This window comes from Octopus bimaculoides, chromosome Z (assembly GCF_046866305.1).
Source record: "Octopus bimaculoides isolate indiv1 chromosome Z, ASM4686630v1, whole genome shotgun sequence".
NCBI classification, from domain to species: domain Eukaryota; kingdom Metazoa; phylum Mollusca; class Cephalopoda; order Octopoda; family Octopodidae; genus Octopus; species Octopus bimaculoides.
The window spans coordinates 9151530-9165310 of record NC_142944.1 but is presented as its reverse complement, the minus strand read 5'-3'; the positions used below and the strand labels follow the sequence as shown (position 1 = coordinate 9165310).

The 13781-nt window shown below is 37.3% G+C and overlaps 1 protein-coding gene across 3 annotated transcripts in view; it reads right to left on the bottom strand.

Moving 5' to 3' along the window:
* Nucleotides 1–13781, bottom strand: part of LOC106870605 (centrosomal protein of 104 kDa) — a 298564-nt gene that overhangs the window by 82132 nt on the left and 202651 nt on the right. For all 3 annotated transcript variants that reach the window (XR_016244818.1, XM_052973736.2, XM_052973738.2), the window contains exon 20: nt 11078–11324. Coding sequence is in view for 2 of the 3 variants with exons in the window: in XM_052973736.2 (XP_052829696.1) it covers nt 11078–11324 (247 nt within the window). In the remaining variant the exon portion in view is untranslated. The remainder of the gene's footprint in view (nt 1–11077; nt 11325–13781) is intronic.

The following is a 13781-nucleotide window of genomic DNA, read 5'->3' as shown; positions in this document are numbered from 1 at the left end:
AGAGATGCTGATGATGTTGATGATGATGATAATGGGAAGCATTCACTCTTAGATAAACATAGAGAAGTTATTTTTTCGTTGCATTACATTTCTTACAACACATTTTTCCTGACAATTCTCTTTCACATCAAAGGAAAACACAGAAATATATTTATTTTATGAACTAATCATGTTGTTTCTTGCAAGTTTATGGAAAAAAAGAATTCTTTCGAATAGAAAAGAACCACAACTACATTCTGTAATGTACGTTAAAAAGGAAACATTCCAACAATTTCCTGTTGTAATCTATCTCTTTCATATTACATTTGATATTAGCTCTCTTCAACAAACAAAATTAAATAAATAAAGTGCCACAAAAAAAAAGAAAAAAAACGCACACAGTGATGTAAAGTAGTTGATGTTTGGAAGGGCATCTAGCTGTAGAAATCACACAAAAAGTAGACAATATAGTACAATGCACAATGCAGTTTTCAGACCTCTCAGATCCTGTCAAATTGCCTGACACATGCCAGCATGAAAGATGGACGTTAAATGATGATGACGATCATGATGATGCTGATCATGATGGTTATGTTGTTGCTACTGCTGCTGTTGATGATGATGATATAAAGACCCCCTTCGGTCATAAATGACTATGGGATCGAGAGTGTAATGAGTGCTTTTGTGTGCCACCGGCATGAGTGCCAGTTGTGTGACACCAGTATCTTCTACGACTGCAATTTCGCTCGGCTTGATAATTCTTATTTCTCCAGCACAGCATACTACCAAAGGTCTCAGACATTTGTCATTGTCTATACGAGGCCCGGTACTCAAAAGGTGCTTTTTATGTGTCACCAGCACGGTAGCTCAGTCCACGACACCAACATCAGCCACATTGCCTCCATGATGACCAAAGCTTGAAAGGTGCTTTTTACATGCCACTGGCATGGGTGCCAGTTACATTACACTGAAGATGGCCACAACTCTGATTTCACTTGGCTTGATGGGTCTTCACAACCACAGCATATTGCCAAATGTCTTGGTTGCTCGTCATTGCCTCCGTAAGGCCCAGCATTCAAAGATCATGCTTCATCACCTCATACTATGTTTTCCTGGGTCTACCTCTTCCACAGCTTCCTTCCACTGGTAGAGATTGGCACTTCTTCACTCAGCTGTCCACATCCATGTGCATCACATAACCATATACATATCAAAGACAGGTGTAGAAACAACAAGCAAGTGTATTAGTTAAATGCTCAGGAAGAATGGTAAAGTCTCTTACATTTCAAGCCTACACTCTTTGACAGAAAGGATTAAGGGGGAAAAAAGGAGAGAGAATGGAAAAAAAAATGGGGAGAGAAAAAATATTTTTTTGTTGAGATTTATGGTTCAACATGATGAAATAGCCAGAAGAAAAAGGCTGAATGACATTATTCTTGCGCACATGTGTGTATGTGAGTGTGTATGTATGAATGAGGGTGAGTGTGTGAGTATGTATGTGTGGGTGAGCTAAAAAATATGTGGATCTGTGTGTGTGTGTATGTGTGTTAGTGACCCAGTGCATACATTATGTGGAGTGATATGCGTTACATGTACTGGTATGTATGTGTGTATGCATATAGACGTGTGTACATATATGCACGCAAGCGCATTGCCCTAGGTGTGTGTGTATGTGTACATGTAACCTAGTGAATGTGTTGTGTGGAGTGGTATGCGTTTTGCGTATTTGTGTGCATGTGTGTGTGCACACATGTATGGACGTGTGTATATGCATGAATAGACATATGGACGTGTGTATATGTGTGAGGTTAACATGTGTGTGTGGGCATGTGTAAAAGCTTGTGTTTAGCAGTTGATAAGTGCTTGTTCAGGTGGTGTATGCATGTGTGTATGTGTGTGACTGTAACCATATAGTGTGGATGTGTATAGTGCATGTGGGCAAAAGTTATCTGTGTCTATGCATGTTGCATGTATCTATAATCCAGACAATCACCTCAGTAGCACTTCTTAGAAAAGAATGGTAGTGTAAAAGCGACACTTTTGAATCACCCAAAGAATGCTCGGTTATATTTCTGCTAATTTTTATAGAAGCACTCTACAAATCCAAGGCATGTGTAACAAATTCGTATGTTATAATATTCACACATTAAATAAGATGATTTGTAAATCAAATTAAAATGCCTGATGAAATGAACTGACTCTAAATTTATTATATACCATTGCATAACTTTTGATTATAATATGAAATAAATGCTGTCGCTCATTGAAACACGCATAACATTAATTTGACTTCTCTATTACTTAATTAAAACTATTTATTTATATATATATATATATATATATATATATATATGTGCTTGTGTCTATATGCAAACATACATGCCTACATACAAGCAGCTATGGGTATAAATTAATGTGTGTAAATTAAGTTTATTGGATTTTACTTTCACTTACAATAATTCAAATTTCTATTAGAATTCTTAAGTGACAATTCTAATGATAATTGATAAATGAATATTAAGTTACCAAAATTCTTAAATTTTTACAAATATTTCTAAATTTATATGAACATATACAGAACTGACTTTACATGCATACATACACATATGCATGCTTTCTATATATATATATATATATATATATATATATATATATATATACATATATATTATACATATATATATACATACATACATACATACATACACACACACGCACACATGCACACATTTACACATGTACATATATAAATATATACACACATACATATACAAACATGTATATACATACATATGTGCACATATACATATAAACATACATATACACGTTCATCCATTGATAGATGGATGAATGTGTACACACATCCATATGCATACACACATACATACCAGTACATGTAACGCATATCACTCCACATAATGTATGCACTGAGTCACTTACACACATCCACCCATCCATCCATACATGCAGCAATGCCTACACACATGTGTACACACATACATATACACACATACATGTACATATACATGTACATACATACCAACCTACCTACATACATACATATATATACACATATATGTAGACACACACACATGCATACATACATGCTTGCATGCACATGTGTGTGTGTATGAGAGAGAGAGAGAACATGTGGGTTAGCAATTGTGTGCATGCATAACAAAACCAATCTCAGCATTTACAACATAGCATCACAAGATATACGTCTATCAGATTATTGGATTTTTAAATATCCGCTCTTTAAATTTCATAACTATGTAATTTGAAATTTCTTAATTGTAAACATTACTGGATAATGTTTATTATATTTTATGCTTAATTATATTACTTACCTTTTTCTTTTTCCTTTCATTAAATTCAGTTTCATTGTAATATGATTAATAATATCTTAATTACTCGCATGTTATAATTATTGGCTTGGAAAATGTGAGGAAAATTTGTTTGCAACAATAGATTAAAGATAAATACTTTCACTGCAATAATTTACATGCAGTCCTTTCAGATTTCGATTTCAATTCCTGCCAGGGTGGAAATTTACGTCCATAAATTTTCCCCAGTGTTTAATGAATCATGTAACAAAATAGAATTGGAGCCACAAAAATATGGTTATCATTAGAAAGGTCATCCAGTCATCCATGTCAAGGTAGATGATGGAGCTTGGTGCAATTCTTTGGCTTGTTGGTTCCTATCAAACTGTCTAACCCATGCCAGTGTGGCAAAATGGATGTTAAACAATGATATTACCAATGTTGATAATGATGATGTACCAGTGATATACTGAACACAGTGCATGGATTTATTCCACTCATTCTTTTGGCAAGTATCATATACACGCATAAGAATCTAATCACTAATCCAGAAATGTGGATATCATGCAATAATTCAATAGAAATGTTAAAATTGAATTTTAGTATAACATATACAAACTGCCATCAGTTCTATTACCCACCTCTGCATATATATACATCAACATTAGCACTGAGTGCAGTAGTGGTGGTGTTGTCATGATCACCATCAATTTACATGGGGTTGCATAGGATTTTCTCTCCAGTATAATGTCTGACCATCTGACACAGTCCTTTTGTCATCTTCTTTGTGTGGTCCATTCATTGTCCTAAGATTTGCTGTCACCACTTTTTCTCATGTCTGTCTTGGTCATCTGCTTCTGTCACTTCCTTCTATTCAGGTCATTTGCTCCTTTTTCTTTTTTTCTTCCATTTATTTTTTTTTAATTAACAATCAACTGTCATCATAGGAATTCTACAAGAATTTGAAATTTATTTCGAAGGCCCTCTTACTGATAATTAATTGCTACATATAAGCACCCATAAGTGAAAGTGCATGGCTCAGTCGTTAGAGCTTCGAGCTTACGATCGTGAGGTTGTGAGTTCGAATCCCGGACCGGGCTGCGTGTTGTGTTCTTGAGCAAGACACTTTATTTCACGTTGCTCCAGTTCACTCATCTGTAGAAATGAGTTGCAACATCACTGGTGCCAAGCTGTATTGGCCCCTTTGCCTTTCCCTTGGATAACATCGGTGGTGTGGAGAAGGGAGCCTGGTATGCATGGGTGACTGCTGGTCTTCCATAAACAACCTTGCCCGGACTTGTACCTGAGAGGGTCAGTCATGACCGAATGGGGTCTCAGCAATGTGGTCATCATCATCATGTAAAAGTGCCTCTGTGTGGTACCACGCAAAAGCGCCTGTAAGATGCCATGTAAAAGCACCCATGTGCATCCCGTAAAAGCATCCGTGCAGTGCCACACAAAAGTGTCTGTGCAGTGCCACGTAAAAGCACCCAGTACACTCTGTAAATTGGTTGGCATTAGGAAGAGCATCCAGCCATAGAAACCAAGGTAAATCAGACTGGAACCTGGTGCAGCTCCCCTGCTTGCCAGCTCTGGCCAAACCATCCAACCCATACTAGTATAGACAACAGACATTAGACGATGAGGATGATGATGATGATGATGACGATGATGATGGTGATGGTGATGGTGATGATGATGATGATGATGATGATGATGATATGTCTTTTCACTTAAATCGCCTACAATTTCACTGCATCTCTTGTACATATATGGCTTACACTGAAGGCATCAGATGGAATTCCTTTTCTGCACAATGAGAATGTTCATTTAAAATTTTTTTTTTTTTTTATCCCTATTGGCAATAGAATTCCTCCTACCTTCTTTCTTTCAGATCAAAACACTTGTCTTTGTTAGGTTTGCTAAGATCTCTCAATTCTAAGTTTTACATCCACATTTGACATTTCTTGTCAAGTTCTATGACAGATTCAGCTGTGAAAAATCAGGGATCCTACACTAGAGAACTACAACAAACATAAGGACTGAGAATTGAGCCGTGAGGAACATCTAAAAGCATACTAAATGTTTTACTGAACTCATTGCCAACTTGCACTATCCTGGCAAAGTAACAATATACGAGCTGCCATTCATCCATACCCAGTTTACATTTTTACAACAACAACAACAACCAGACTACAGGGAATATAAATTTCAAATTTTAGCACAAGGCCAGCAATTTGGGGGGTAGGGATAGTCAATTACATCGAGCCCAGTGTTCCACTGGTACTTATTTCATTTTCCCTGAAAGGATGAAAGGCAAAGTTAACCTCGGCAGAGTTTGAACTCAGAACACAAAGACAGACAAAATGCCAATCAACATTTTGTCCAACATTCTAAAGATTCTGCCAGCTCGCCACCTGGACCATAGAGAATATTATTCTCTGTTGATGGCATTGTTTATATCAAAGCTAGCTAGAATGGTTTGTTAAGAACTTCTGTAAATGTTTCATATGAAGAGGGTATTAGTTAGATATATCCAGGCAGAAATCCAAACTGCATCAGATCTAATCTAATATTTTCTTTCCTAATCGATTGTACTCTTTTACTCTTTTACTTGGGGCACCACCTTTAGTTGAGCAAATCAACCCCAGGATTTATTCTTTGGATGCCTAATACTTATTCTATCAGTCTCTTTTGCTGAACCGCTAAGTTACAGGGACGTAAACACACCAGCATCGGTTGTCAAGCGATGTTGGGGGGACAAATACAGACATACATACACATAAATATACATACATAGATACAACGGGCTTCTTTCAGTTTCCGTCTACCAAATACACTCACAAGGCTTTGGTCAGCCCGAGGCTATAGTAGAAGACACTTGCCCAAGGTGTCACGCAGTGGGACTGAACCCAGAATTATGTGGTTGGTAAGCAAGCTACTTACCACACAGCCACTCCTGTGCCTGTACTATAAGTCTTTCTGTTACTTTCTAAATTTGGTCCATCAGTTTGATACCTCTGCAATTGCTGCTTTCTAAAACACCTTCACTATTCTTGGAACAGTTGATAAAGAGACTGCTACATAATTTATCGGATAGGAAACCCCTAATTGTATCACCTAATTTACTATGCGAGTAACTACTGCACACCTTACTTTGAGGGATATTTTTCAGCATCTCAGTTACAATCCCAGGTCTTCTGACTGCTTTTTTGATCCTTCCAGTCTCTAATCACCTGATCACACTTTTGACTGTACAGCTGTCAGTTTCAGAATTGGTCAGTCTGTGGGTTCTACATAGGTTGGTTCATCCTTCTTATTCAGCAACCTTTCATAAGAACATTTCCATATCCCTTTCTTTTCAGTATCAGTGATGTATGTGTGTGTATATATATATACACACACACACACATATATATATATATATACATATATATATACACACATATATATATATACACACACACATATGTGTGTGTGTGTGTGTGTGTGTATTCTGCATTAAATGAAGTAACAGAAACAAATGAAAATTCTGTAAATGATAATAATAATTATAAGCTTAAAGCTTATAAGTGTTCACCACATATTGGCTAAAGAAAATAGTTTAATATTAGGGCCTTGACAGAAAAAAATGTGTATTAATATCTATGGTTTAATTCGCATGTATATTAATACCCGTTCTTTTCCGTCAGGGGCTTATATGCCCCAGTGTTAGACTATTTTCTTTAGTCAATACATGGCAAATGCCTATAAGCTTTAGGTTTATAATTATTATTATTATGAATATATGTAATCATCATCATCGTCGTTTAACATCTGTTTTCCATGCTGGCATAGGTTGGATGGTTTGACTGAGGACAGGCAAGCCAGGAGGCTGCACCAGACTCCAATCTATTCTGGCAAGATTCCTTCCAGCTGGGTGCCTTTCCTAATGCCAACCACTCCAAGAGTGTACTGGCACTGGAATTGGCCATGCTTGAGTGGTGCTTTTTACACACCACTGGCATGGGAGCCAGTCAGGCAGCACTGGCAATGACTACCCTTGAATGGTGCTTTTTATGTGTTACCAGTATGAGACCAGTCAGACGGCACTGGCATCAACTATGCTCATATGGTGCTTTTTACATGCCACTGGCACAGGAGTCAGTGCGGTGGCACTGGCAACGATCATGTTTGTATGGTGCTTTTCATGTGTCACCAGCATGGGTGCCAGTCAGGCGGTACTGGTATCGGCCACAACAATAATTTCACTTGACTCGATAGGTCTTCTCATGCACAGTGTATTGCCTAATAATTGAAGGGTACTCTTAAACGGGCTGGTTATACTGCGCACCGGTATAGGCCACAGCTACAGTCTCACTTGGCTTGCCGGATCTTCTCAAGCACAGCATATCTCCAAACGTCTCGGTCATTTGTCATTGCCTCCGTGTGGCCCAATGTTTGAAGGTCATGCTTCACCACCTCATCCCAGGTCTTCCTGTGTCTACCTCTTCCACAAGTTCCCTCCACTTTTTCACACAGCTGTACTCATCCATATGTAACACATGACCATACCAGCACAGTTGTCTCTCTTGCACACCACATATTATGCTTCTTCTTATGTCCAACTTTTCTCTCAGGGAACTTACATTCTGTCATGTCGTATATTAAGTGATATATATATGAAGAATTATAAATAAGTTATCTAGGGAAAATACTTTGTCAACTCTCAGCTAATACAAATATGTCAATATGCCAGACTGACAAAAGTTTTCAGATTGGTATAGAATTCTAGGTAATCCTGAGGCAAAATCTGAAGTTGATGTCCATTCATCAATCAATTTTGCAAATCCATGGTGGCATTACCCAGTTATGGTATCTTTTCACAGAATGATATACAAGAAAATGCATAAATAATGGGCTTTACACATTTATTTATCTATGTATCATCATTCTGATGCATTTAGGTGTGTCATACTTCAGTTGATTGAAAAAAGTGAATGAGCTTAGCAAATACGATCATCTTCAGAGTCTGTGCAATAAACACAAATAGGAATGTACCTAAAATTTATATCAGAAACACCTGTAAGTCTATGATGCACACAAATAAATGTGTGAAGACCATTACTTATGCCTTTTCTTGTAACACACACACACACACACACACATACATACATACATATATATATATATATATATATATATATATATATGTATATATATATATACACACAAGGTCTTGCAGATAAATTGAGACCAATTTTAAACAGTTGACTAAGTGGGTTTAACATTTCATTTTAGAACAAAACCTTGCTTTTTTGAAAATCTAATCCAATAAAATGAAGTTGATGAAACTTCTTAGAGCAACAGTTTATTGTGTGTATAAACAATTTAAAGGAGTGGGAAAGGTTGATAGAAAAGAACACAAGACTCAAAGTGATTCCAAATGCAATCCAAAGTTTCTCGCTGGACTCAAATGCTTGGTTGAAGCCAATCCATCCGCATCCATGACAATTCTTGCAAAGAAATGTAATGCGTCCCTTTCTACTGTGTCCAGAGCTGTGAACAGGAACCTTAGCATGACTAGCTATGTTCGATGACGCACCTTCTAACAGCCAAGGCCAAAGCAATCAGAGACAAAAGATGCCCAAAGCTTCTGTCATACATCAAGCATCAAGGTGCAGGAAAAACTTGTGTTTGTAGACGAGAAGTTCATTGTGAATGCTGAGGTGAATCACAGAAATTCTTGAATGATTGCACACAACCCTACTGACACCCCACTGTATTTCAAACTAAGAATCCTGCCTTTGCCATGGTATTTGGAGCTGTGGTGAGTGATGGAAGTGTCATGGATCCACACTTCATTGAGTCTGGCTTCAAGATCAGCACAAAGGAGTATCTGGACATCCTGAAAAACTCTGTTACCTTGGATTGAGCAGAAGTTTGGGCTTGACAATGTGGTGCATATCCAGGATTCTGCACCATGCCAGGTCTTCCTGGATGAGAAAGTGCCACTTTTAGTGAGGGCCAACATCTAGCCCAGTAATATCCCAGATTTAAACCTTCTCGATAACTTTTCACAGGACATACTTCAAGCAAGGACCAATGCTTTACCTCACTTGAGTGTCAACAGTTTGAAGACCTGAATCATGCATGCGACATGCAAAATCAAAAAGATAGCAGTTGCAACAGCTGCAAAATAATTCCATTCTCGAGTGGAGGCAGCAATTGCCCAAAAGGGTGACCATATTGAGCAATGAATGTCTTTGTTGTAACAAATGTTACGTTAAATTTATATCCTGTCTACTACCATTATTTTAATATTTATAACCAGTTTTATGCATTGTAAAAATTGTCTCAATTTATCTGCAAGACCTTGTATATATAAACTACAATACTTATGCGAAAATTACTTGTTTTTGTACTTGTTTTTAATTTAAAAAGATAAAATAAATAATTAAATGCGGCAGTTGGACTTATACATGCAGCTAAGTATTATTGTGCAAGAAATGTGATCTAATTCATTACCAACTGATAATATGAATGTCAATCCCAGCAAGGGCATATTTGCAAATGAGCATAGCCATCTTGAATAAATTACTGCATTTTTCAATGCATTGGCTTAATGCATATTAAGACATATATCATGTCATTGTTGTTTGACAGTAAGAGATGACCTGATGTCAAGCAACCAGGTCATCTCATATTGAGAAGTGTGATGAAAATCATTCCAGCAATGTCCATTCTGTTTTTTTTTTCCCCCTGCCTCTGACATTGTGTATCTAAAATAACATTTTTAAATGTGTACATTTTCTTTTAATAAATGATAGGATGTAGTTTGGGAGAGATTTGGTTGTTATTTCTAACAGGTAGATCTATCATGTAGAGACTTTAACAGTTATTATATTGTTCCCTCATCATCATCATCAGCAGCAGCAGCAGCAGCAGCATCCTTTAATGTCCATTTTCCACGCTGGCATGAGTTGGACAGTTTGACAGAAGCTGGCAAGGTGGAGAGCTGCACCAGGGTCCATTTGTCTGTTTTGGCATCATTTCTATGGTTGGATGCCCTTCCTAATGCCAACCGCCTTACGGAGTGAACTGAGCACTTTGTATGTGACACCAGCACCAGTGCTTTTTATTTGGCATCAACACAGGTACTTTTTATATGGCACCAGTACAGGTGCTTTTTGCATGGCGCCAGCATAGGTGCGCTTTATGTAGTATCAACACTGGTGGGGGTCGCCAAGTAGCTTGCAAGAAAAAGGCTTCTCGGCTGAGACGGGGAGTGGAACCAAAAGAAATGACTGGTGTGCCAGGCAAGAGGTTTATACCAAAATCAATTTACTGTTGAGTGTTTGCGGATGCATCACTGTAAAATTCTTCATTCACCATTAATTAAACAAATATTCAATTATGAAAATACCATCTGACTAACAAACAAATACAAATAAAAAAATATATTTGTATCTAAATCAACACCCTGCAACCGGTATGCCATGGCACACTGGTGTGCCACAAGACAACGCTAGATGTGCTGCAGTGTAACCTGGATATAATTTATTTCCCTATGCTTTTAGTTATATTTTTAGTTCAGGTGTGCAGCCAAATTTTGAAAAGAATAAAAGTGTACCACAAGTGAAAAATGGTTGCAAAGCACTGATCTAAATCAATAAAAACTGAAATGAAAAAAGAAACACCAAAAAACATCAAAAGAGACAAAATAATATTACTAAGTGTAAAATTTTTTAAAAAAACAATAAATAGTTATATCTTTGAAGAATTAAACTCACCTTCAATGTTGACTTTGCATTTTTGCTATCAAGTTTATCAAAGTATTCAAATATTTGTCTATACAGTGTGTTCTTGCGAATCTTGTCATCATCCGGGGGCAAATAGTTCCGAACTGGTGGTCCAATGTCTTCATATAATAACTGTATGATACGCAAAGCTACTCGGCGTACATCTTCAGAACTATGATGGAGACAAGCAACAGTGCAGAAGTTCATAATATCTACAACAGCCATTCCTGGTGCATTACTGAAAGATTTCAACATTAAATCAGAAATAAAATATCCTGTATGTAAAAATCATTAAAAATTGTATTTGTCAAATATGGAAATGTATTAAAGATAATTATATTATATTATATTATATTATATTATATTATATTCAGGATATTTGGAGAATATCTAGCTGCAAATTCTAGCATGGTGTGCAACCACATGAAACCTACTCCGATGACAGGTGATATAACTGATTACTTATGCATTTATTTAGAGTAACTGATCAAGGCCAAAAGCTCATTATCAATGACAAATTTTGCAGGCCATTTACAACTCAACTACTGAAAATGGAACTTGTGTAACACTGGAGATATCACTGACCAAAACATATAACAACAAAAAGAAATTAATAGTATAAAATATAGACGCGTCTTTTTCAGTGAATTCATGGAAGAAGTTTTGCACTTATTTATTGTTAAATGCAGTGTAGAGATAGGTATATGATTAATAGGATTAATGTAATGTAATGTAATATAAAGCTGAAGCAAATTAACACCAAATATACAGTGCATGTGTTTTTATTGGCTAAACTGGCAACAAGACCATCCCCAAATACAACAATATCTGTTTCAACACGCGATTTCACATCAAAAATCTTGCAAAACAAATATATAAACGGGATAAAATAATGATAATAAATGAATACAGCACATTTTATAGGAAGACAACAGCAGAAGTTCTTAACAAAGAGCAATCCTCAGAAGACCCATATTATATAGCCTGGTGGCCACTAAAGAATACAGAAAACTTATGAGTGTTGTTCAAGCCATGTACAAAGGTGAGATGATTAACTGAGTGCTAGATGGAAAATTTTATCTTTTATTTTTTATCTTTTACTTGTTTCAGTCATTAGACTGTGGCCATGCTGGGGCACCACTTTGAAGAGTTTCTTTTAGTCAAACAAATCGATCCCAGTACATATTTTTCATTTTTGTATAAAGCCTGGTGCTTATTCTATTAGACTCTTTTGCTGAACCACTAGGTTACAGAGACGTTAATGCACCAACACCAGCTGTCAAGTGGGGTAGGGGGGAAGACAAACACAGACACACACACACTCGTGTATATCTGCTACATATGTGGAAATCTGTGGGTGTGTTTGTTTGAGGCATAAAAGCTGTCCAAAGAGGAGAATAATAACTCTACATAGACCTTTCAAAAGACTTGAGACTCCTGAAAATGGACCACCATTTGTATCAATCCTTTCATCAACTACCATCATTTAAAACATAACTTTAAAGCATGATCAAGAGATCTCTGTCTGTCTGCCTGCTTGTCTGCCTACCTACCTACCTACTTACCTACCTACCTACCTACCTATCTACCTACCTACCTACCTACCTACCTACCTACCTACTTGTCTCTCTCTTTCTCTCTCTCTCTCTCTATATATATATATGTACATATATATACCGGAGTATGCACATAAATGTGCAACAAGGTGGAAAAAAGAGTGCTCAAATACCAGAGGTAGAGTAATATGCTTTATTTAAAAGCAGCAGAAATATAACAAAAAGCTGTTACTCGGAGTTTCACGTTACTGTTCATTGGACAGGGAACATGACACTCCGAGTAACAGTCTTTTGTTATATTTCTGCTGCTTTTAAATAAAGTGTGTATATATATATATATATATATATATATATATATATATATATATATATATATCCAACTTCAGGAAACCTGCCAGTCACCTAGTCACCTACCGCTCCGGCAGACACTCTAGCCAAATCGACTACATCCTCGCCAGAAATAGGGAAAGAGGGCGGCTTATAAATGCCAAAACCTACCCTGGTGAAGAATGTACCCCACAACATAGATTAGTAGTTAGCGACTTTGGGATCAAGGCAAAATGGGTGCCCAGAATTAGACAGGCTTGGAGGAGAAGGGTGTGGAAGCTTAAAGACCCTGCAAACGGACAGAGACTTAGAGACAAGTTACTTGAAGCATTTAACGAAATAGAAGGGGATATAGCATCATACAACGTGGAAGACAATTGGAGATTTCTGCGGGACAACCTGTTGAAAGCCACCGACCAGATTTGTGGGTGGTGTAAGGTCCCCTCCCGACCCAGAGTAACGTGGTGGTGGAACAAGGAGGTAGACAGGGCTATTAGACAAAAGAAACAGGCTTGGAAGGACTGGAAGAACGGTGGTAGCAGGGAATTGTACCAATGTGCCAGAAGGGAGGCTAGGCGACAGGTTTATTTAGCCAGAGGGGAAGCAGATAAGGAAAGATTTGCCAATGTTCTGCGCCGTGAGGACCAAAGACTCGAGGTATTTCGTGTTGCAAGACAGTGTAGGAGAGAGAATAGTGATGTTGTAGGAGAGAAATGTGTTCGCATGGATGATGGTACGCTTGCACTAAATGAGGATGCAAAGAAAGAGGTCTGGAGATGCCACTACGATAGATTGCTTAATAAAGAGAATGA